This window comes from Onychomys torridus, chromosome 3 (genome assembly GCF_903995425.1).
Source record: "Onychomys torridus chromosome 3, mOncTor1.1, whole genome shotgun sequence".
NCBI lineage: Eukaryota > Metazoa > Chordata > Mammalia > Rodentia > Cricetidae > Onychomys > Onychomys torridus.
This window is the reverse complement of record NC_050445.1, coordinates 2,305,975-2,331,899: the sequence shown is the minus strand read 5'-3', so window position 1 is coordinate 2,331,899 and position 25,925 is coordinate 2,305,975. Positions and strand designations below refer to the sequence as shown.

Genomic DNA, 25,925 nt, shown 5'->3' with positions numbered 1-25,925 from the left:
GCCCATGGACATCAACATGGCCTCAGACCACTCATATCAACATATTACCCCCCTGCTGGGGGATGCCTTTCTGTACTCTGTGAATATATATTGTTCCCCTTGGTTAATAAATAAGCTGCTTCGCCATACTTAGAGAGAGACAGGAAAGAGAAAGTCTGAAGAGATGCCAGTCTGCTGCTCAAGGAGCAACATGCCAGCAGATTGGTAAAGCCACAGAACATGCGAACAAAACATAGATTAATAGAAATGGTTTAATTTAAGATATAAGAGCGAGCTAGCAAGAGACCTGTTATAGGCCATACAGTCTGTAATATTAAGTCTCTGAATGATTATTTTATAAGTGGCTACAGGAACGCAGGGGGCAAGGTGGGACTGGAGAAAACTTTCAACTACAACCCCCATCCACCTCCACTTACACACACATCAGCATGGCTTCATGTGGCCCCACAGATCACAGACATCTGTATGGCCTTCAGTGGTGATATGTATCCTTCTCTCACATCTGTTATCACTTTCAAGTCTCTGTCTCTGTCTCTCTCCAACACACACACACACACACACACACACACACACACACACCCGCGCGTGCGCGCACGCACCCTTACACCTACACACCTACATCTCTCCATTCCACCATGTTTTCTACCTCTTCACCCCATATTCCTTTATTATTTGATATTTCCTGGGGGACAACCACTTCCCCTATTGAGAACCACCATTGAATAAGGGCCACTAAATATGCCTGGAAGAGTGCTCTGCATGTAATCAATTTTTTTTTTTTTTTACATAAATGAACCATCAGCTTTTGGTTATGAATTAAAAACAATAAAACTGTGTTGTCTGTTGTAGTTAATGAACAAGATGTTGTCCACTGAGCAGCTCTTTCAGATTTCACTTTAATTAATTTTTCTCTTGGTGATTGAACCCAGAGCCTTGTATACATGTTAGATAAGTTCTCTACCACTAAGCTGTATAGCCTGTTCTCATCTTCTATTCTAGATTATTATACTGATAATTGAGATTGGATCACATTTGTAAGCCTTGCTGGCTTGGAACTTGTTATGTAGACCAGGCTGACCTCAAACTCATAGAGATTCAACTGAGGGCTGGGGTTAAAGGTTTGAAATACCAGGCCTGGCCATTTACGTAAGCTGTTTGTTGTTGTTTGTTTTGTTTTTCCTTTTAAATTTACTTAATCTTTTATTACAGTTTTTTTTACTATCTGTTTTTCTAAGTGTTCATGTACAAATGGATGAGTCATTGAGCACTTATGGAGGTCAGACAGCAGCTTGTAGGGTTGGAGGCAAGCAAGACCCTTTACTCACTGAATCATCTTTTGGCCCAAGTACTTGAGCTTTTCAGTAAATTTAAATTTCACTAAATGTAGAATTAAAACCTTTTTTAAGCATCAACTTTGTAAAGGAATTTAAAAGCCACCATACAGAAAAAGCCTTGGGAACATCAGTTCAAAGAGAGAAAAATCCTGAATCAGTACTTGCAAACATAAGAAATTTATTAACTTCCTTCTGTCCTTACATTCAGGCTTTAAGGAAGAAGAAAATATTTTATATTTATTACTTGATGCATTATTATGCTGGGGAAAGCTTAATTTTTATGTTATACTTTCCAAATGTGCTTTATATCGAAGTGTTTAAATTGAAGCCTTAAAATTCAACATTTATCTGGGTGTGGTGGTGCATGCTACACATCTCAGTAGTTGGGAGGATGAGGCAGGAAGATGAAAAGTCCAAGACCAGCTTGGGTTATATCTGAGAATGTCTCAAAAGACAACCAAGCAAAAATTTTAGTATTTAACTTTGTTTTTTTAATGTTTTTTTTTTTTTTTAAATTATTATTATGTTTTGCTGTAGGCCTCGAAGTAGAGGAAAATCTACAGTGGAAGATGAGGACAGCATGGATGGGCTGGAGACGACGGAAACAGAAAATATTGTGGAAACAGGTATTAGATTTTATTTTATTTTTTCAGGTATTGGATCTTAATGAGAGTTTTGACAGAAATACACAATAATTTGTACTTCTTTATATATTGTCCATACTGTTTGTATAGAAATGTCCTGTATTAGAATATGTTAACAAAACTCTTCCATCTGTTTTGATGTCTACTGATAGAGTGAAAAACAGGTCTCTTTCTCAGTTTTTCCCTTGAGTCCTTATTTAGTTTGAATCATTTTTTATATATGAATTTCTCTTATGAAAGCAAAATTGCAAGTTTCTGAAACTTTATGCCTTTAGTATGATAGATCATAGTATATTTCTTACTTGTGAAACACCAACTATTTGTTTGTTCAAAGCTTATTTTGTTGGTATGAGTATGGAGAATATATGTTTCATTAGCAAATGGTTGTATAAAGTCCTGGGTTAAAGCATTAGTTTATGTTGCTCAGTTTTTACATACCTTTTTTTTTTTTTTTTTTTTTTTTTTGTGTTTGTTGTTGTTGGTTCTCTTTGTTGCTTTAGTGCTTTTCCTGGAACTCTCTCTGTAGGTCAGGCTGGCCTCTAATTTACAGAGATCCGCCTGCCTCTGCCTCCTGAGTGCTAGGATTAAAGGCATTCCCACCCAGCTTGCCTTTACATATCTTAAACATACTGATGTGCACCTTAAATATACCTGAAAGAGTGGACAAGTAAGATATCAAAAATAATTTCCAAAATCTTAAGTTAATGATTTAATAAGTTGTGGGATTCATGGTGTGAGTAGAAAATGTCTGCATTGTTCTCTGTCAGTGCTTTCTATACTTGGATGGCATCTTGATGGCTACTCATCATGATGAATATTATCTTGATGTTTATAGAATCTCACAAAGTTCCTTAGCAAAAAAATTAAAAAGGTTGCTTCATTTTTTCCTAAAAATAGTATTTCTCTATGTGTTTGAACTTTGCCTGCATGTATGTATATATGTGCACCATTTGCATGTGGGGCACCCAAAGAGGTCAGAATAGGATGTTGAAGTCCCTGGAACTGGAACTACAGGTAGCTGTGAGCCACAATATGTTTGCTTGGAATCAAACCTAGATCCTCTGGTAGAGCAGCCTGTGCTCATAACCACCAAGCTGTCTTTCCAGCTCCACTTTATTTTATTTTTTTTAAAGACATGATTTCCCTGTATACTTCTGGCTTGCCAGGGTGGCCTTGAACTCAGAGACCCACCTGTGTAGATGTAACATTAAAAAACACAGCCAAATGCAGAGTTAAAAGCCTAAGAGGTCAGAGCAGTAGCTAAGAGCAGAGACTAAAAAACCCTTTCTTACCCCTTGCTGCCGCTGCTGTCCTTCCCCTCCGAAAGAGAGCTAGTTCCTGTGTATCTTTTTATTTATTGACTTTCTGTTCTGCCTTCTCATTGGTTGTAAACCCAACCACATGACCTCCTTGTCACTGTCTGTCTATATAGACCTCTAGGTCTCTATGGTTGATATTGAGATTAAAGGCGTATGTCTCCAAGCTGGAGGTGTCCTGTGATTGGGATTAAGGGTGTGTGCTACCACTGCCAGGATTCTGCTATGGCTTGCTATTAGCTCTGACTCCTAGATAACTTTATTTAGTAACATACAAATAAAATCACATTTCAGCACAAATAAAATATCACCATATTTCCCCCTTTCTATTTTAATAAAAAGACAAAAGGGAAAATGTTATAATATAAGGAAAACTATATACAAAAAGTGCAATAACTATATATAATATATCCAAGCAATAAATACCTAAACAATGTCTAGTTCATTTATATTTGACAAATTCAGAGAAAACAATTCCATTATCCTATTTTGGTAAGTCCAAAATGTACCTGATTCACTTTCTGTTTGTTTTGCTTTTTTTTTCCCCCTTTGGTTTTTCGAGGCAGGGTTTCTCTGTGTAGCTTTGCGCCATTCCTGGAACTCACTTGGTAGCCCAGGCTGGCCTCGAACTCACAGAGATCCGCCTGGCTCTGCCTCCCAAGTGCTGGGATTAAAGGTGTTCGCCACCACCGCCCGGCCTGATTCACTTTCTATCCTAACTTATATTACTAACAACTCTCTTTCAAATTTATACACTTACACCTCTTTAGTGAGTTTCTTTTCCTAAATTCTTTTTTTCCTGCCCCCCCCCCCCCTTTCCTAAATTCCTAAACTCCTTCAGAGAAATAACATTACCTAACAAAAATAAAAACAGGAAGTGCACACAAAGCAGCTTCCAAAAAAAGAAAAATGTGAATTGCCAGAAACAGCCAGCTGCCTGGACAGTCACCCAAGGTTTCTCCACAGCATTGGGACATCATCTTCAGCCTATAAGCTTAGCATATCTGACAGACTCAATTGTGAATTAGGATGTACACAAGGCCAATCAACAGTTTGACCTCACATTTGGTGAGAGCAGTCCATGTACCAGAAACAACTGAATTCCACTAGTGTCCTGTCATGATTCAGGATTTTAAATTCTGGAAATTGTTGATGTTTTTTAAATTCAGCTGTCCATTCTTCTTGGCATCCCATTCTTCTCCACATCTGTCTATTAAAAGCAAGCCTACCATTGAGAGGTTAGACTCTGTCAGCTTATTTACTCTTCAAGAACAACTGTTTAAGCTGCTGTTCCACTGCACCTCAGAAGCCATCAGCCCACTGTCTGTTCTGCTGCCTTCGAATAAAAGGGCACTGTACCTTTTCCGGATTGCAAAGGTCACTTCATGGATGGTGCCATATTGTCCTGGCCTCAGAAGATGCTTTGTTAAAGCCACAACCACGCTTGTCTTGGCAAGAATCGGTAGTCCTTTGTTTTGTGTCGTGTCTGTCCATTTTGTAATGTTTGTCAGCAGTCAATTCAAGAATACTTTGTTGTCCAGTGACTAACTTTCGCTACAATGGAAGTTGACTCCATATGCAGTTTCTTTAATGCCCATATTTTCTCTGAAGTAGATTGGTACTGCCAGGAGCTGACATGTCTCTTAGTCATAACTAAAAATGTTTTTCTAAGCTATTAAAACATTTTAAATGCCATATTCTGTAGATCTCTGAAGGGTTTGAAGATGAACTGTCTGTCTAAAATATACATGCTCAATCTTGAAAACACACCTAATGTGACTACAAGTTCGATTGTAATGTCTAACTACTTTCATATCTTTTTTTTTTTTTTTACAGTTTTTTTTTTTTTTTAAGATTTATTTATTTGTTATGTATGCAGTGTTTGCCTACATGCATGCTTGCAGGCCAGAAGAGGGCACCAGATCTCAATACGAATGGTTGTGAGTCACCATGTGGTTGCTGGGAATTGAACTCAGGACCTCTGGAAGAACAGCCAGTGTTCTTAACCACTGAGCCATCTCTCCAGCCCTAACTCATTTCTTTTATATCCTAACAGATGGTAATAATAACATTCAAGAATTAGCAAATTGCATTATATTATTAAATAAACTGTATAAGTACAATATCTTGGACAAGATTAGAAATATATGTATAGCATTTTCTAACAATATCGATCTCAATATAATTTGCATACAATATACAAAAATCCAATCCAATATAAAGTATTTAAAACTAGTAATTATCTTTTAAAAGTAGATTCAATAATCTATGTTTTTATCTATGTCATGTCATATATATATCTTCTCTTTATTTTTCTATGTCAATTCAATAATCTACCCTCTATTTTATCATTTCTTTGTATCTTTTTTTTTTTAAACAAGAACCTTAAATCTAAACTCCTTTGCTTAGCCCTTTTCCCAATCCTTAACAACAACTTGTAACCAACCCTCCTAAACAATGAAAATTATCCCAAGCACAAAACCCATAAAAGACCAAAAAACCACCTGTCCCACACTCTTTGGGAATGTGGGCGTCACATTCTAAAAATTTGTTTCTGCTGGATATGGGTGAAGGTATCTTTATCCTGAAAAGAAAAATTTTGGGTTAATTGTCAAATTATAGGAAAGGTAGCCATATCCTTTGTTGTCCAGTTTGAGCATAATGTCAAAGTTCAGGACTTAAGTCCTAATTCAAGTAGTCTTTGAAACTGGATCATCTCAGCTAGCCATCTCAAAATTGCTCTGAGCAGTTAGTTGTCCAAAGCCGATCTGTAGATGATATTTGTCAGCTTAATGTTATTATTATTGTCCATGTGGAATCGTTGTTGTGGGGCCCCATCTTCCTGGATACTTCAGTTGATGTTAGGTCTGGCTGTGATTTCCTGCAGAAAACTGATAAAGACTCAAACACAAAGACATTTATAGGTAGCTAACTGAAGCTTTTTTTCTTCTAGAATTAGTTATAAAATTAGAAATAGTCTTCTATATGACCATTATTATCTTAAACAAAGTTTAATATATATATGACTTGTAAACTTTAATTTAAAATTCGTACTCCTTCCTGGATACTTCAGTTGATGTTAGGCCTGGCTGTGATTTCCTGCAGAAAACTGAAAAGAGACTCGAACACAAAGACATGTATAGGCAGCTAATGGAAGCCTTTTTTTCTAGAATTAATTAGTACTCTCTATGACCATTATTATCTTAACAAAGTTAAAATATATATATATATATCTTGTAAATTTTGATATAAAATTTGTACTTTAAGAAAAGTTTAAAGAGTCAGAATGGAATCAAAGAATTGAGAGTTGTAGTAATAGAACAGTCCCTTAATTAATTTGTTTTTTCTCCTGTTCCATGTCCGAAGATGGCTCTTTCTTCTGGCATGATACAGGGAGTTTGCATTTCCCTTTTAACAACATGCTTGAGTTTAAAGCAGGAGAGAGCCATTCTCCAACTTGGACTACAAGAAGACCAATAGTGTTAAATTTCTTTAGAGAAGAGCAGAAACAAACATTTAGGAAGATTTGTGAAATTTTGTAGATGATATACCAATAGGCCATTTTACTCTCTTTCTTGGGGCAGATTAGGATTTGTCCTTTTTCTTCAGTTGTCTCATTTATCCAGTGTTCTTCAGATTCCTTAGCCTTCATTCTCCTAAAAGACAAAAAGAAAAACCTTCTCCCAAGACTAATTTTGGGGAGGTTCCGTTTTGGCAAGTTATATGTATCTGATTAAATGAAAAGGCATGTGTTAATGGTATACGTTAGTTTAAATTGGATGGTCATCCTGGTTGATGAACTATCACCTCCTCGAATTAAGAGGACTCTCTTGTTCAAATCAAACCTTTATCAATTTTGATGGTATCCACAGCTTATCTTCTCCTGTAGAAACAAAAGCAAAACCTCGTCCCCAGCGCAACACATATCCTGGTTTCCATTCTGAAGTCAGCATATCCTTGAAGCATATAGGCTGATTTAATTCTGTAGTTTTTTTCTATTATCCAATGTCTCTCTGTAGCTGTTGTTCCTTTCTCATTAGCATTGAGAAAATTCAAAGGTAATAAAGCATTATGCAGTCTATTTCTGGTTTTTTTTTTTATTACCCCTTTTCTGTTTATTTAGCATATCCTTTGGAGTTCTGTTTGAACTTTCTATAACTGCTTGACCTGTAGGCCTGTAGGATTATGTGGTATTCCTGGAATATGCTTTATATTGTAATAAGCAAAAAACTGTTTCATTTTAACAGAGACATATGCTGGAGCATTGTCAGTTTTAATTTGTGCAGGTATACCCATGATGGCTGTAACTTGTAGCAAATGAGTGATTACAGAATCAGCTTTTTCAGAACTCAAAGCAGTTGCCCATTGAAATCCTGAATAAGTATCAATGGTATGGTGCATATATTTCAGTTTTCCAAATTCTGCAAAGTGAAACACATCCATCTGCCAGATTTCATTCCTATGAGTACCCTTTGGGTTACATCCTGCTGGCTAGTAGCATCTGATTGTAAAAGGAAGAAGTAGGACATTTTCGTACAATTTTCTTTGCTTATTGCCAGATTATGGAAAAATCCTTTTTTTTAAACCTTTATGATTGACATGATTTTTTTTTAAATAAAATTCTGAGGTCTTCAGCACATTTCTTATCCATAATTTATCAATATAATCATTACCTTGTGCTAGAAGGCTTGGTAGACTCATATGGGATTGGATGTAAGTTATATATAAAGGATGACTCCTTTTCCTGATTGTATCTTTTAACTGAATAAGTAGTGAAGTTAATTCTGAAGCATCAGGGATAAATTCTGCAGTCTCAATATGTAGTACCACTCTTTTAGCATACTGAGAGTCAGTAATTATGTTGAGAGGTTCTGAAAAATCCATTAATACCAACAGAATAGCATACGATTCCAATTTTTGAACTGAATTATAAGGACTTTGAACCACTTTACATAAATTTTCTAATTTGTAACCCGTCTTTCCTTGTTTGTTTGCATCTGTATAAAATGTACAAACTCCAGATAGGGTTTTTCCCCATACAATTCGAGGCAAAATCCAATTATCTCTCTTTATAAGGTCAATTCTATCGCTTTTGGGATATTTGCTGTTAATTTCTCCCAAAAAATTACTGCAAGCTTTTTGCCAAGGTTCACTTTCTATCCATAATTTTTCAGTGTCCTCCTTAGTTAAAGGTACAACAATTTCTGCTGGGTCTATTCCTGCTAATTGATGAGGTCTCAATTTTCCTTTCAAAATCAAGCCAGATTTTTTTCCACATGTTTTTAATTTTTTATTCAGTTTATTTGGTAAAAATATCCATTCCAATATAATATCTTCCCTCTTCATTAAAATTCCTGTAGGAGAATGCCTAGAGGGTAAAATAACCAAAATGCAATCCAGCTTTGGATCGATATGATCCACATGTCCTTCATGCACTTTTTTTCTACTAAGGCCAATTCTTTCTCAACTTCAGGTGATAATTCTCTTGGATTATTTAAGTCCTTGTTACCTTCTAAGGTTTTGAACAAATTATTCACTTCATCATTTTTTACCTCAACAATAGTTCATAGATGAGAAATGTCTCCAGATAATCTTTGAAAGTCATTAAGAGTCTGTAGTTGATCTCTCCTAATTTGCACCTTTTGGGGTCTATTTTATATCTTAAATAATCAATAGAATCTCCTCTTTGTATCTTTTCAGGAGCAATTTTTAACCCCCAGCAAGGCTACATTTTCTTCTTCAAACTTTCTTTCTAAAGTATCTGGATTCGAGTCAGCTAGTAAAATATCATCCATATAATGATAAATTATAGATTTAGGAAATTTTTTACATGTCACTCCCAATGGCTGTTGTATAAAATATTGATACAGTGTTGGGCTTCAACATTCCCTGTGGGAGGACCCTCCATTGATATCTCTTAACTGGTTGAGAATTATTATAAGTAGGCACCATGAAGGCAAATCTTTCTTTGTCTTCTTTTTTTTTTTTTTTTTTTTTTTTTTTTTTTTTTTTTGTAAGGGTACTGAAAAGAAATAGTCTTTTAAATCAATAAATATAAGAGGCCATCCTTTTGGTAATAGAGTAGGCAAAGGAATTCCAGATTGTAGAGACCCCATTGGCTGAATTACTTTGTTAATTGCTCTAAGGTCTGTTACCATTCTCCATTTACCAGATTTCTTTTTAATAACATAACAAATACAGGAGAATTCCAAGGGCTGGTTGATACTTAAATACGCTGAGCTTTTAACCATTCTTCTATCAGCTCTTCTAAAGCCTGGAGTGTCTCTTTTGTTAAAGGCCACTGATGAACCCATATAGGCTTGTCTGTTAATCATTTTAAAGGTAGAAGATCATCAGTTGTTGTGCTCTATTCTTGTTCAATCTCAATGGCTGGTGACCACTCATTAGAATAATACCTTCTAATATTTCTCTTAGACATGTGCTAGTTTATGATTTGTTTCTGAGTTTGGAGGGATGTTAATCTGAGTATTCCATTGTTGTAACAGGTCTCAGCCCCACAGCTTTTCCTTGTGTCCCGCTTGTCCAGAAAGGACAACATTTGTACTGTCAGCAGTCGAGGCAAGGGCAGTTCTTTGCCCAGTCAGTAGGCCATTTTGTGCCAAGAAGTACAAACTTTCAGATGGAAATGTCTAAGAATCCCAACATTCTCTTGGCCTCAGATTGGTGCTGCCAGGAGCAATTGTGTCTCATGTCAACAGAATTCTAAGTTATTTAAATGCCATATTCTCTAGGTCCATAACGTGTTTGAAGATTACCTGTCCCTAGAGATGACAAGCATAGGTAACTATAAATTTAAAAGTCTTATCTACCGAAATAACCTAAGGACTAAAGGCTTCATGTAAACAAGGTAAACAGTCTGTTAGCAAATGTATGGTAAAAGGACAATGACTTCAAAATTGTAACAATACACAAAATATATTTAATAGAGGTAGGAATATATAGTGCAGTATGCAATATGACACTAATCCTTAATATATATTAATATACAAAATATCCTAAACAGAGTTAGAACATACATACAGTATGACAGATACAAATTTACATTTGTATCAATATACAAAATACTTTAAATAAGAGTAGAAATATATGTACATTACAACAAATATAGTTTTTTTTATTTATAGCAATATAACAAATTATCTTAAATAGGAATATAAAAATAGTTTACATTTGTATCAATATACAAGAATCCATAACAGTGCAAATTATCCGTACAATAATCTACCATAATATCTTATACCTATTTATTTTACTTTTTTTCTTTTTTCTTTCCTTTTTTTTTTTTTTTTTTTAAAGGAGAATACTGAGTCTATTATTTTTCCCCCACCCTATAACCATCATCCATAACCTTAGAAACATGAAACCTTTGGGAGAAAGGGTATCATTTCCTTAGAATTGCTTCCTGCTCTTTAGGGGGTGATGGTATCTCTGTTGGGTTTTGTAAGAAAGCTCAGACAGTTAAGTCTCAGTTAGACTAACTAGATTTTGCAGCCAGTCTCAGAGTAATGAGTCAGATTGTTTGAGATTGTGGCTAGAAGTATAGTATGATGATGAGTACCACGGCATCATTCTGGACTCAGTGGAGTTGTTGTTGTGGGGTCCCACCTTCCTTCTGGAGACTTCAGAGATTACTGTTGGAAAAACTTTTTTTTTTTTTTTTACCATGAAAAACTTGAATGTCATTAATATATAAATGGAAAGTTTGGATTTAAAGATTAATTGACATGTAGGAAAGGATTCCAAGAAATCAAGAGTAAGCATGGAGAGAATTAGAATCTTGAAGACAATGGTCCCTGTTTATTGGTTTCCTTCTGTCCCACACCAGAGGGCTCTTTTGATATGGGACTGAAGAATCTCTCAACCTTTTATTTTAGCAATATGTTTGGGTTTAGAGAAGGAGTGAGCCAATTCTATCTCCAAAGCCAGCTTGGTTTATAATTGAATTAGAACCACAACTTTTCTAGCATTAAAGAGATATAGGTGTTAGGCAATGATATTTTACTCTGTAGATTGGTACCAATAGATTTTTTTCTTTTTGCTGTAGACGTCTGGATATCCAAGGCCTTAAGATTTCTGGAAGATGGGTATTTTCATTATCTCAGGAAGACAAAAACAGAGCCCTACCCCAACCCTTGTTTGTTAAATTTTTCTTACAACTTGTAGAGATGCCACATTGGTAGATGAGCTGTTACTTCTCCTCATTAAGGGGTTTCTCCTGTTCAGATAGAATTTTTTTTTATTAATTTTGTTGGTAACTATAGCTTTTTTTCTTCTGCAGAAACAAAGCAAAACCTCTTTCCCAACATAGGACATATCCAGGTTTCCATTCTGAGGTCAACACATCTTTGAAATAAACCGGTTGGTTTAGCTCAGGAGTTTTGTCTGTTGTCCAATGTCTCTCCGCAGCTGTTGTTCCTTTTTTGTCATCATTGAGAAAATTTAAGGTTAATAAAGCACTATGCAATCTATTTGTAGGAGTCATTGTTACCTGTTGTTGTTTATTTAGCATATCCTTTAAAGTTTCATTGGATCTTTCTATGACTGCTTTGCCTGTGGGATTGTGTGGTGTACCTGTAATATGCTTTATATTGTAATAAGCAAAATCTGTCTAATTTTATTGGAGACGTATGCTGGGGCATTGTCTGTCTTAATTTGTACAAGTTTTTCCATGATGGCCTTAACTTCTAATAGGTGTATAATCACAGAGTCAGCCTTTTTAGAACTCATAGGTGTTGCCCATTGAAATCCTGAATAGGTGTCAATGGTATGGTGCACATACTTTAATCTTCCAAATTCTGTAAAATGAAACACATCCATCTGCCAAATTTCATTTGTTTGTATACCTTTTGGATTGCTCCCTGAAGGTAATGGAGTTTGGTTATAGAGGGAACAAGGGAACAAGTAGGACTTTTTTTTAATACAATATCCTTGGCTTGTTGTCAACTGATGTAGAAATCTTTCTCCAAACCCTTGCTAATTTTTAGTTTTTATTAAGGGATTTTCTATTTGTTTTACAAAACCTTTGATATTTACGTGCCTCTAGCATGTTACCTATTAATAACTGATCACTCTCATCATTACCTTTTTTTTGCTAGAGGTCCTTGCACACCTGTATGGGATCTGATATGTGTCATATATATGAGATTCCCTATTCCTGTTGATATCTTGAAATTGTATGAATAATAGAGTTAATTTTGTATCATCAGGATTAAATTTAGCAGTTTTAATATGTAAAACAACTCTGTATATTGAGAGTCAGTGACTATATTGAGGGGTTCTGGGAAGTCCATCAGTACCATAAGAATGGTATATTATTAGTTTTGCCTTTTGTACAGAGCTGTATGGACTTTGAACCACTTTACTTAAGTCTCCTGATTTATATTCTGTTTTCCCTGATTTATTTATATCAGTATAGACTGTGAGGAGTCCAGAAATTGGCTTTTGTCTACAATGTGAGGAGGATCCATTCAGTTATCTCTGAGTTTTATTTTCTTGTTTTTGGGATAATGGTTGTTAATCTCCCCCAAAAAGATACTGCAGGATATTTGTCAGTATTCATTATCTTTCCATAGTGATGAAATTTTCTCATTAGTTAAAGGTACTATAATTTATGCTGGGTCCATTTCTGTCAAATGGCACAGTCTCAATTTACCTTTTTGAATCAAATCAGAGATCTTTCTTATATAAGTCTTTAACTTGTTATTTGGTTTATGTGGTAGAAATATCCATTCCAATATAATATCTTCTCTCTGCATCAAAATACCTGTGGGGGAATGTCTGGAGGAGAGTATGACAAGAATGCATTTAAGTTGTGGATTCACACGATCCACATGTGCTTCTTTAATTGTCTTTTTTACAAGAGCCAATTCCTTCTCAGCTTCAGCTGATGATTTCTCTTGGAGTATTTCATTTTTTGTCTCCTGTTAGAGTATTAGTCAAATCTTATAATCCATGTTTGGGTATTCCCATGATACCCAGTAAGTTGGAAATGCTTCCTAACAACTTTTGAAAATAATTAAGAGTCTTCAATCAATCTCTTCTTAGTTGTACCTTTTGGGGTCTAATTTTTTTGTAGCTCTATCTTATATCTTAAGTAATTAATAGAATCTCTTCTTTAAATTTTTTAGGATCAATTTGCAGTCCCTAGCAAGACAAAACTCTTTTTACTTCTCTAAATATGCTTTCTAAGGTGCCTAACTTTGGATCAGCTATTAGGCTATAATCCATATAATGATAAATTATGGATTGTGGAATTATATCTAATGGTTTTTGAACAAAGTATTGGCACAAGGTAAGGCTGTTTAACATTCCCTGTGGGAGGACATTCCATTGATATCTCTTGACTGGCTGGGAATTGTTATAATTTAGGTATTGTGATGGTAAATTTTTTCCTTTCATTTTCTTGTAAGGGTATGGTAAAGAAACAGTCTTTTAAGTCCATAACTTTTATAGGCCATTCTTTGGGTAACAAAGAGGGCAAGGGCGTCCCAGTCTGTAGAGAGCCTATTGACTGAATTACTTCAGTAGCTCTTCATTCTGTCAGCATTTTCCAATTACCAGACTTTAAAAAAAACCAAACAAACAAATACAGGAGAATTTCAAGGGCTGGTAGATTCTTCAGTGTGTTGAGCATTTAACTGTTCTTGAACCAGCTGTTCTAAAGCTTGTAGCTTTTCTTTTATCAAAGGCTATTGTCCAACCTAGACTGGTTTATTAATTAGTCATTTTAAAAGTAAGGCTGTTGGTACTTTTGAGAGTTCAACAGCAGTTGTCCTGTGTTCTGTACAGCCTGAATGGTTGGTGACTTTTTTAAAGCGTGTTATGATGTTATTCCTAGAAACATGCATTTGGTCTGATTTCTTTTCTGAGAGTGTAGGATTTTTTTTTTTTTTTCCCTTCGAGACAGGGTTTCTTTGTAGCTTTGGAGGCTGTCCTTTGTAGACCAGGCTGGCCTTGAACTTACAGAGATCCGCCTGCCTCTTCCTCCCGAGTGCTAGGATTACAGGCATGCGCCACCACCGCCCGGCCGAGTGTAGGCATTTTAATCTGGGTATTCCACTGTTGTAACAGATCTTGGCCCCAAAGTTTCACAAAGCTACATTTGCTACATATGGCTTCAGCCTTCCTCTCTGTCCTTATGACCCTATGCATTCAACCTATCTCAAACTCTGTTTTATCTGAGATAGGGTTCCAATCCCTACAAACTGGACATTTACCTCTTGAAGAGTCCAATTTGGATGCCATGATTTTGGTGTAATTATAGTCACATCCTCACTTGTGTCTACCAGACCCTCCTGAACAAGGCCATTAATTTGAATCCTAAGCTTTGGTCTTTGTTTATTTATGGAAGTCTGCCAAATTATTCATTTTATTGTGTTCTTTGGAAATTTTGCTTCATCTATCAGAGGAGTTCTATCATCCAGTGTATTGGTTTATTCATTTGTCCTGGAGAGGAATTTCTTCCACAGTGACTGCAAATGTTTGATGTGGGGGCCTGCAAGATGCCCCCTGAGGCATTTCCCACCAGTAAAGGCCTCATATATCTGTTATTAATCTGCACTCACTTGTCCAATGTCAGCCTTTGCCACATCTTCTACATAATCCAGGAGGTTGGGGGTCTCTTGTTTGGGTTATTTCTAGAAGGAGTATTACTTCTAGGATTACCTCATGTACAGTATTTACTTATATGACCTGGTGTACCATATTTAAAATGTCTGGAATCATGGGACCTTCTTTTACCTGTGGGATTTGCTTCTCCTAGCCAAGCCTCATTACTGTAGTTAAGAGACTCAACAACATTAATATACTGAATCCATTTTTCAAAAGGAACTGATCTGACCTTTAATGGAGTAAGTATTCTTTTATATTCTGTATTAGCACTGTCGAACACTGAGGACTCAGTTAATACTTTTCTTAATTCTTTATCTGACACAGCTTTTGTTACAACTGTGGTCAGCCTATGTAAAAAATCAGTGAAGGATTTGTGTGGTCCCTGAAATATATTTGTGTATACCTCAGTTTTTCTGGTTCTGGAATTCTTTTTCAAGTATTTAGAGTTGCTGTACGGCATAGGGATATTGTATGTTCATCATAAGTGGCTTGCACATTCCTGTCAATGAAACGTCCCTCACCAAGTATTTGATCTTGGGAGATCTCAAAAACCTGAGTTTACCTTGTTGCTCTAAATTTCTTGCCTCTTCTTTCAACCAGCTTTTTCACTGTAACTGTTGGCTATATTCTAGAACAGCTGAAAGTAACTGATGTCAATTATCTGAAATGACTCTATGTGAGGGAGACCACAAATTTAACATCTGTCTTACATATGTCGAGTGTATCCCCCACATAACTATCTCTTCCTTCATATTTTTAAAGTCCGTCATTGAAATTGGTTGTAATGTATATGTCATATATGGCTCAGGGTGAGTATTATCTGCTGGCCTCTCATGGATGATGACAGGATAAGTCATTGTATGAGAGCCATTTGGAGATGTTACAACTTGTATGGTCTTGCCCTTTTCCTTATTGGGTCCCTTGTCATGTTTATTGAGAATTTCTTCCAGGGCTTGCAAGTGAGCACGTAGGGTCTGTACTAGGGAATGAACCTCCTTTGTTGCAAGGGATTTTAGATTTCTCATGGGATCATGCAACTTTTTATGTTCTTCTGAAACACATGATTCCATAGACTTTATCAGTTTATGATAATCTTTTTTCCTCATATTGCGTCTGAGTAGCTACAACTTCACCCTGGAGAGTTATTGTTCTATCTATTAAATATTCATATTTATTATCAATAAAATCAATTTTGGCTATACATTTATTATTAATGAACTGAAGTTCTTGGATTAAGTTAGCAGATTCCAAACAAACCAAGAAGCCTATTTTAAAAATCTTCATTACTATCTCATTAATTCTCATTAGCAGATTCCAGAGGAAAAAAATCACTTTATGTAATCCTTCATTGCTATTTTTTTCCCGTTATATTGTTCTCTTTTTATTTCTTTTATTTCTTTATTATTATGTGTTTTAAATTTTATACATCAGCCATGGGTTCCGTGTCCTCCCCCCTCCCGCCCCCACCGCCACCTTCCCCTCCAGCCCCTCCCCCATTGCTATTTTTTAAAGCCGGTATCAGTGAGTCCCAATAATGACTCATCTTTGTTCTTATTATTAAACCAGTACTTGAACGCTGTGTAAATTATTACAGTAAATGCCATAACTCAGTCTTTGTAGTTTTCTCCCTCCCTCCCTCCCTCCTTCTCTCCCTCCCTCCTTCTCTCCCACATTCCCTTCCCTTCCCTTCCCTTCCATTTATGGTTTTATTTTATGTGTACAGGTGTTTTGATTGTGTTCATGTTTAGGAACCATTACAGGACCTGTGGAATCCAGAGAGGGTATTTGCTTTCCTGGAATTTGAGTTAAAGATGTTTGTGACCCACTGTCCAGGTGTTAGGAACTGAACTTAAGTCTTCTGCAGGAGCAGCCTGTGCTCTTAACCACCGAACATCTCTCCAGCACCTTATTTTTGTTCTTATAGAAGGAGAGAGCCATGCTCCAACTTCAAAGCCTGCTTTAACTTTTGATTGAACTGATACTACAAAAACTTGCATTATATGTCTGTAGAGAACAGCAGAAACAAACATTTGGTGAGATAGATGAAATTTTATCCTGCTGAAAAAGCGATATTCCAATAGGCCAATTTACTCTTTTGCTTAGGAACTCTCTCTCCCCCCCCCCCCCCCCCCCATGATTTGTCCTTTTTCCTCAGATGTCTCATTTGTCCAGTGGTCTTAAAACTTTCATTTAGCCGGGCGGTGGTGGTGCACGCCTGTAATCCCAGCACTTGGGAGGCATGGCTGGCGGATCTCTGTGAGTTCAAGGCCAGCCTGGGCTGCCAAGTGAGTTCCAGGAGAGGCGCAAAGCTACACAGGGAAACCCTGTCTCGAAAAAACAAAACAAAACAAAACAAAACAAAAAAAACCCCTGTCATTTAACTAGAGACATATGCTGGTGCATTATCAGTCTGAATTTGTATAAGTATCCCCATGATGTCCATAACTTCTAACAAATGTGTGATTACAGAATCAGCCTTTTCAGAACTCAAAACTGTTTCCTATTGAAATCCTGAATACGTATCTATGGTATGGTGTACATATTTTCATCTTTCAAACTCTTCGAAATGAAACACAGATATTTGTGAAATTTCATTTCTTACGTACTTTTGGTTTCTTCCTGCAGGTTGTGGAATTAGGCTAAACAAAGAACAAGTAGAACTTACAATTTCTTTGGCTTCTTGCCAAATGATGGGAAAAAAATTAAACCCTTTTTTCAAACCCTTGCTATTTACATGGTGCTTCTTATGAAATTCTGAGGCTTCCAGCACATTTCTTGCTAATAGCTGATCAATTTCATCATTACCCTTGTGCCTGAGGGCCTGGTGGACCCATATGGGATTTGATATGTGTTATATACAATGGATGATTTCTTTTTCTGATTATTTCTTGTAATTGAATAAAGAATAAAGTTAATTCTGAATTGTGTGAAATAAATTCAGCAGTTTCAATATGTAAAACAAATCTTTCTGCATATTAAGAGTTAGTATATTAAGAAGTTCTGGAAAATCCAATAGTACGATGAGAATAGCATATAATTCTGACTTTTGAACAGAATCATAAGGGCTTTGAGCCACTTTACTTAAATTATTTTACTTATAACCTGCCTTTCCTGATTTGCCTGCATCAGTATAGAATGCAGGAGCTCCAGAAGTTGGTGTTTCTCGTACAACGTGAGGAAGGATCCAACTAGTTCTCTTTACAAACTGAAGTCTCTTGCTTTTGGGATGTTTGTTGTTATTCTCTCCCCCAAAATTATTGCAAGCTCTTTGCCAGTGTTCATTTTTCATCCACAATGAGGACATTACTAAAAGTTACTACAATTTCTGTTGGGTCTATTACTGCTAATTGACGAAGTCTTAAATTACTTTCCGATTCAACTCAGAAACCTTTTTTACATAAGTCTCTAATTTTTCTCTGTTTGTAAAACTATCCAGTCTAAGATATTACCTTCTCTCAGCATTAGAATTCCAGTAGGAGAATGCGTTGGAGGTAAAATAACCAGAATACAATCAAGCTGTGTATCCAACTAATCCACATGTGCATCCCCTAATTTTTTTTCTATCAAGGCAAATTCTCTTTCAGCCTCAGCTAATAATTTTCTTGCACTATGTAAGTCCTTATCACCTTGTAATGTTTGGAATAAATTACTTAGTTCTTGAGTTGTCAATCTAGTTGTGGTCTGTAGCTAGTTAATATCTCCCAGCAATTTTTGAAAACCATTAAGAGTTTGTAATTTATCTATCTTGATTTGTGTGTATGGATTTTTTAAACCTGTATTATATCTTAGGTAATTAATAGAACCTCCTCTTTGTATTTTTTCCGGAGCAATTTTAATCCCCAATAAAACAAAAATTTTCTTTACTTCTTCAAACATTTTCATGTATTTGCATCTGAATCAGCTAATAAGATATTGTCCTTATAGTTGTAAATTATAGATTGAGGAAACTGATTATGAATTATTTCCAATGGCTGTTGTACAAAATATTGACACAAGGTAGGGCTGTGGGAGAACCTTCCAGTGATATCTCTTAACAGGCTGAGAATTAATATAAGACAAATTTTCTCTATCCTGTTCTTGCAAAGGCAAAGTAAAAAAAACACTCTTTTAAATCAATCACTATAATAGACTATCATTCGGGTAATAAAAATGGCAAGGGAATTCCAGGCTGTTAGATACTATTTGCTGAATCACCTTATTAGTAGCTCTTAGATCTGTTATCATTCTTTTTTCAGATCTCTTCTTCCTTCCTTCCTTCCTTCCTTCCTTCCTTCCTTCCTTCCTTCCAATAGGGTTTTGACAGGGTTTCTCTGTATAGCTTTGTGCCTTTCCTGGAACTCATTTGGTAGCCCAGTCTGGCCTCAAAACTCACAGAGATCCACCTGGGTCTCCCTCCCAAGTGCTGGGATTAAAGGTGTGCACCACCACCGCCTGGCTATTCCATATTTCTTTTTTAAAAACAAATATAGCAGAATTCCAAGACTAGTTGATTCTTTAATATGTTGAGCATTTGGCTACTCTTGCACCAACTGTTCTAAGGCCTGTATTTCTCTGATGTCAAAGACCTTTTTTCCAACCAGACAGGTTTGTCAGTTAACCATTTTAAAATACGGCTGTTGATACTTTTGAAGGATCAGCAGTTGTTGTGCCCTGTTTACGTATAACTTGCATGGTCGGTGACTGTTCTTGATAATACCTTTTAATATTTTTCACCTTAGTTTATGTTTTTTTTTTTTTTTATTTCTGGGTTTGGAGGAATGTTAATGTGCTGTAACAAATCACATCTCCATAAATTCATTGGTATGTTAGCCACATATTGCTTTAATTTTCTTCTCTGTCCTTCTGGCTCTATACATTTGACCCATCTTGTGCTTTCTTTTACTTATGATGAATTTCCAATCCCTAAAAGCTGAACATTTACCTTCTGAAGAGGCCAATTAGTATGCCAAGATCTTGGTGCAATTATTGTTACATCTGCTTCTATGTCTACCAGACCCTCAATTACAATGCATTTTATTGGTTTTTTACTTTGGTCTTTGATCATTTATAGAAGTTTTTCCAAAATATTTCCTTTGTAATGTCTCCTGAAAATTTTGTTTTATCTTCTAAAGCTGTTCTGCCATCCAGAGAAGTATGGTTTTATATAATAGGTGTTAAGTCTTTTAATCACTTTGTGGAGGAGTTTCCTCAGTGCTGACAGTGAATGACTGAACTAAATTTGATTCAGAGGCCTGCAAGAGGCCCTGTATGACATTTCCCAATGGCAAAGGGTTCCTCTGCCTGTCCCATGTTGATCTGCATTCATTAGTCCAATGTCAGCCATTGATACACCTTCCTCATATTCCAGAAGGCTGGAGCCTTCTGTTTGATTCTCTCTGGAAAAAGAACAGTGTTCCTGGGAACACCTTGCCTGCAATCCCTTTTCTGATGACCTACCTGGTTTACCACAATTAAAACATCTAACCTTTTTATTTTTCTTAAAATTTTTAGAAATCACTTCTCCTATCCAAGTATCATCATAAGTATGATATCCAATATCAGCTGTATTTCGAATCCATTCATCTATGGATGCTGATCCTGCCTTTAAAGGCCTGATCACTCTTTTACATTCCTAATTAGCAATTCAAAAGCCAAAGATTCTGACTTCTGGATCTGATATCATTCAATTTATAGGTGAAGTCATTTTTTGTAACAAATCAGTAAAGGATCATTTTGGACCTTGTATAGTTTTAGTAAATGGCTCAGTTCTCTTTCTTAATTTTCAGTCTTGTTTCAAGCATTCAGAGCTGCTATATGGCATAGAGACAAGTTGTGATCATGAAGTGTAACCAGTGTTTTCAGTATAATGATCCCCACCAAGTATTTGATTGTGGGAAATCTCATAATCTCCAACCACACTTTGCTGTTTGAAAGCCATTGCTTCATCTCTCCACCACTGAATCTGAGGACCAGCTTCCAATACTGTTGTAATTAAATCTTTCCAGTCTTGTGGAATACTTCTGTTCTGAGTGAACTACCAATTTAACATCTTCCTCATAAATCGTGAATGCATACCATATGAAACTATTTCTTCCTTCAATCTCTTCAAATATAACATTTCTATAGGTTCCCAGTTATCTTTGGATAAATTAAGGTCAAATTTGTAATAACCTTGGGATGCTCCCATCTGTTTGTTTTATAATGGCATGGTGTTTTAAACTTCTACTCTAAACTACTCTGTCTCTGTGTGAATATTTTTCTTTGTTCCCATTAGTCTGTCTTTCTAATGAGTTTATCTTTCATCAGTCCATTTTTCATATTCGGCCCTGATATCAATCAACTTTTTTTTTTTTTTTGATAGAATAAGAATTACCGAAATGGTAGTTGACATTATCATCAATTCTAGCTAAGTTTATTATTCCTTCATTTACAGAGACCTAACTTCATGCATATTAATGTTTCCCATTTTTAACATGAGGAAAAATAATCCTCTTTTCTTCCCCCCTTTTCAAAAACTAATTCTTCTTTTTTTGGTTTTGGTTTTGGTTTTGGTTTTTCGAGACAGGGTTTCTCTGTGTAGCTTTATGTCTTTCCTGGAACTCACTTTGGAGACCAGGCTGGCCTCGAACTCACAGAGATCTGCCTGCCTCTGCCTCCCGAGTGCTGAGATTAAAGGCGAAATTCCTCCTTTTAAGAATTCCCAAGTGTCTCACCAAATCTGCTGATGATGATAGTTAAGTGTGAGGCTTCCTGAAGCTTTGCAGCAAGCCTGGTCAGAGAACACAGGCAATGTACAGCCTGGCTGTGGGCAGTTGCAGATACTGGAGTGGAGTTGTGAGTGTATGGTAGTTGCAACAGCAATAGAAGCCAGAGTAGGTGTCAAGGTAGCTAACTTAGTGTGACAGCAGCCTGAGGAGGGGGGCCAGGGGGAAAAGGAGCAAAGGAGCCAGCCCTCTAAAAGGCAGACACAGGGGAATGTGCAGAAGCATCAGTATGATGGGCAGGAAGTGAGAGCACCAAACTGCTGGAAGGCAGAGCCAACTGGTAGTGGGCTGCCAACTTTGGTGGTGTTTGGAGTCCAGGTGCCTGTGGAGACTCTTGTAGAAAGGCTGCAACAGGAAAATCTCAAACTCCTTCAGAGGGCTTCAGGCAAGAGTGGACTCTCGCAGCTGCCAATAGGCGGCAAAGCCAGGGGCAAGTGGTTGTCTCATGCTTTCATGCTGCAAAAGTTGGATGCCAGATGAAGCATTAGTCTAATTATTCTTTATCAATAAATATTCAGGAGTCAGATATCAGGGTAAGAACCTGAATGATCAGAGAAACAGAGAAGCTACCAGTCCTCTCCTACTTCCTCCATTTCTACCTCCCAAAGAGGCCAAGAGCCCCCTCCACCTTACTACTTCCTTTCCTGTCTGTCTACAGTCTTCTAGAACCTCTGTGGTTAATTTTGGTTGGCTAGTGGCTAGCTATGCCCTCTGACTCCAAGCAAGCTTTATTTGTCAGAACAAGATTGAAATATCACACAACAGATATTTCTTTGTTTGAAATCTTGTTTGTCAATTTTAGTTGCCTTTCGGTGTCTCCCCCCTCCCCTGGGGGCTGGGGTGGTAGGAGGTCATGACTATAAACATCTTTATAATGGAAATGCATACAGACACAGAAGACACACACGTTTGATCACAAATAAATCCCATAAAAACAAAACTGGAATCCATAATATATAAAAAAAGGACCTGTAATGTTTGGGTTTTTTTGAGACAGGGTTTAACTATTTGGCTCTGGCTGTCTCTAATTCATTATATAGATTAGAGTGGCCCCAGACTCACAGACATCTGCCTGCCTCTTCCTTCCAAGTGCTGAGATTAAAGGTGTGCTTCACTTTACCCATCTAAGGACCTATAATGTTTAACAACAGCAACAACAACAAATCCTGATATATGTATATGTTTTAGGAAGCTTCTACTAGGTTTCCATAAAACCCCTCAAATGGCCCTTAGTTTTAGCTCTCCCTCCTTGTATATTTTCCTCTCCTCATTTTCCCTACATCTCCTCATTTGATCCTCCCATTTTGAATAGTACAGCAGTGAACATGGTTGAGCAAGTGTCTCTGTAGTATGATGAACTGTGCTTTGGATATATGGTGGAGAGTGGTATAGTTGCATCTTCAGGTAAATCAATTCCCATCTTCCTGAGGAACCGCCATAATGACTTCAGTAGTGGCTGTAGAAGTTTACATTTCCAGCAGCCTTGAAGGAGTGCTCCCCTTACTTCACATCCTCACCAGCAAGAACTATCTTTTTTTTTTTTTTTTTTTTTTTTTTTTAAATCGTAGGCATTCTGACTGGTAGAAGATGAAATCTCATAGTCAGTTTGATTTGCATTTACCTGATGGCTAAGGATGTTGAACATTAAGTGTTCTCAGCTATTTGAGTTTTCTCTTTTGAGAATTCTGTTTAGATCTGTACTCCATTTTTTAAATTGGTTTTTTTTTTTAGATCTGATTTTTTGAGTCCTTTATATTATCATCAATTAATTAATTAATTTTTATTTTTAATTTTTTTTTTTTTTTTTTTTTTTTTTTTTGACCAGAGAATCGAGCCCAGGACCTTTCACTTGCTAGGCAAGTGCTCTAACACTGAGCTAAATCCCCAACCCAGGACCTTTATATTATTTTTGATATTAGCCCTCTGTCAGGTGTATAGTTGGTAAAAATCTTTTCCCATTCTGTAGCCTATCACTTTGTCAGAATGACAGTGTCCTTTGCCATTGAGAAGCTTTTCAGTTTCATGAGGTGCTATTTATTATTGTGGTTCTTATTGCCTGTGCCATCGGTTTTCTATTAAGAAAGTCTTTTCCTGTGCCAATGAGTTCAAGACTGTTCTCCACTTTCTTTTCTGTCAGATTCAGTATATCTGTCTTTATGTTGATATCTTTGATCTATCTTGAGCTTAATTCTTTGAATGGTGACAAATATGTATTTATTTTCATTCTTCTACATGCATTCATCAAGGGTGACCCATATCATTTGTTGAAAATGCTGTCTTTCTCCCCCCCCCCCCCCCCCAGTGTGATTTCTGGTTTCTTTATCAAAAATCAGCTGTCCATTGGTATGCACTTATTTCTAGCTCTTCAGTTCAATTCAATTGATCAACATGTCTGTTTTTGTGCCAATACCATGCTGTTTTTATTACTGTTTTATTACTATTATTAGCTACGAACTGTGTAGTACCATTTCAGATCAAGCATGGTGATTCCTCCTGTAGTTCATTTATTATTCAGGAGTATTTTTGCTATACTGAATTTTTTTTTGTTTGTTTGTTTGTTTCCTTATGAGGCTGAAAGTTGCTCTTTCAAGTTCTGGAATGAATTGTGTTGGATTTTTGATGAAGATTGCAATGAATTTACAGCTTGCTTTTTGTAGGATGGCTGTTTTAGTTTAATCCTACATATCCATGATCCTTGCTTGGCAGATCTTTCTATCTTCTGATATCTTCTTCAGTTTCTTTCTTCAGTGTCTTAAAGTTTTTATCATAGATGTCTTGGTTACAGTAACTCCAAGAGTTAGAGTAGCTGAAGTCTTCTCTGGTCCTGCCCCGCTCTACGGACCTCCGCAGCCACTTATAAAATAATCACTCAAGAAGCTAATATTAATTTAAACTGCTCGGCAGTTAGCTCAGGCCTACCACTGACTTGCTCTTACATTTAAACTCAGCCCATTCTGTTAATCTATATGTTGCCACGTGTTCTGTGGCTTTACCTGTGTACCATTACATGCTGCTTCCTGGATGGTGAGCTGGCGTCTCCTAACTTAGCCTTCCTCTTGCCAGAGTTCTCCTTGTGTGCTTATCCCTCCTATACTTCCTGCCTGGCTACTGGCCAATCAGCATTTTATTTATCAACCAATCAGAACAACATACACTCACAGCATACAGAATGACATTCCACAGCATATTTATATTATTTGTGGCTATTGTGAAGGGTGTTGTTTCCCTGGTTTCTTTCTCAATCTGATTGTCATTTGTATATAGGAAGGCTACTGATGTGTGTGTGTGTGTGTGTGTGTGTGTGTGTGTGTGTGTGTGTGTGTTTTAGTTTTATATCCTCTACTTTGCTGAAAGTGTTTATCAGCTGTAGGAGTTTCCTGGATGAACTTGTAGGGACACACACACGCACACACACACTTTATCAATCCACAGACTTGCTGTAAATTTCCTTTATTATGTTGAAGTATCTTCCTTGTATCCCTAATCTCTCCAGGACAAAAGTCATGAAGGGGTGTTGAATTTTGTCAATGGCCCTTTCTACATCTAATGAGGTGATCATGTAGTTTTGTCTTTTACTCTGTTTATATGGTAGATTACATACATTGATTTGCATGTTTTGAATAATCCCTGCATCCCTGGGATAAAGCCTACTTAATCATGGTAGATGATGATGTGTTCTTGGATTCAATTTGCAAGTATTTCATTGAGACTATAATTCTATGATTCTCTTTCTTTGTTGAATCTTTATGTGGTTTAGGTTATCAGTAAATGTGTTCTTTTAAAGGGAATTGGGCTGTGTTCTTTCTGTTTCTTTTTTTGTGGAATAATTTGAGGAGTTTTGGGTTTAACTCTTTGAAATACTCATAGAAGTCTGTGCCAAAGGCCATCTTTCTTGCCCTGGGATTTTTTTGGTTGAAATACTAAATTATTGCTTATATTTCACTAAGAGTTATAGGTCTGTTTAAATTGCTTGACTGATTTTGATTCTAATTTGGTAGGAGGTATATATTGAGAAAATTATCTATTTCTTTTAGAGTTTCCAATTTGGGGGAGTACAGGTTTTTAAAAAATATGCCCTTGTGATTCTCTGGATTTCCTCAGTGTCTGTTGTTAGGTCCACTTTTTCATCTCGAATTTTGTTAATATGGTTCTTATCTCTCCACCTTTTAGTTAATTTGGCTAAAGGTTTGTTAATCTTACTGGTTTTATCAAAGAATCAGCTCTGTTTCATTGATTCCTTGTTGATTATTTTTGTTT

At 36.4% G+C, this 25,925-nt stretch overlaps 1 protein-coding gene across 12 annotated transcripts in view; it reads left to right on the top strand.

The window, feature by feature from the left end:
* The window catches only part of Kmt2c (lysine methyltransferase 2C), a 247,142-nt gene that overhangs the window by 50,633 nt on the left and 170,584 nt on the right, over nt 1–25,925 (top strand). For all 12 annotated transcript variants that reach the window (XM_036181141.1, XM_036181134.1, XM_036181142.1 and 9 more), the window contains exon 2: nt 1,872–1,960. In XM_036181141.1, the coding sequence (XP_036037034.1) occupies nt 1,872–1,960 (89 nt within the window). The remainder of the gene's footprint in view (nt 1–1,871; nt 1,961–25,925) is intronic.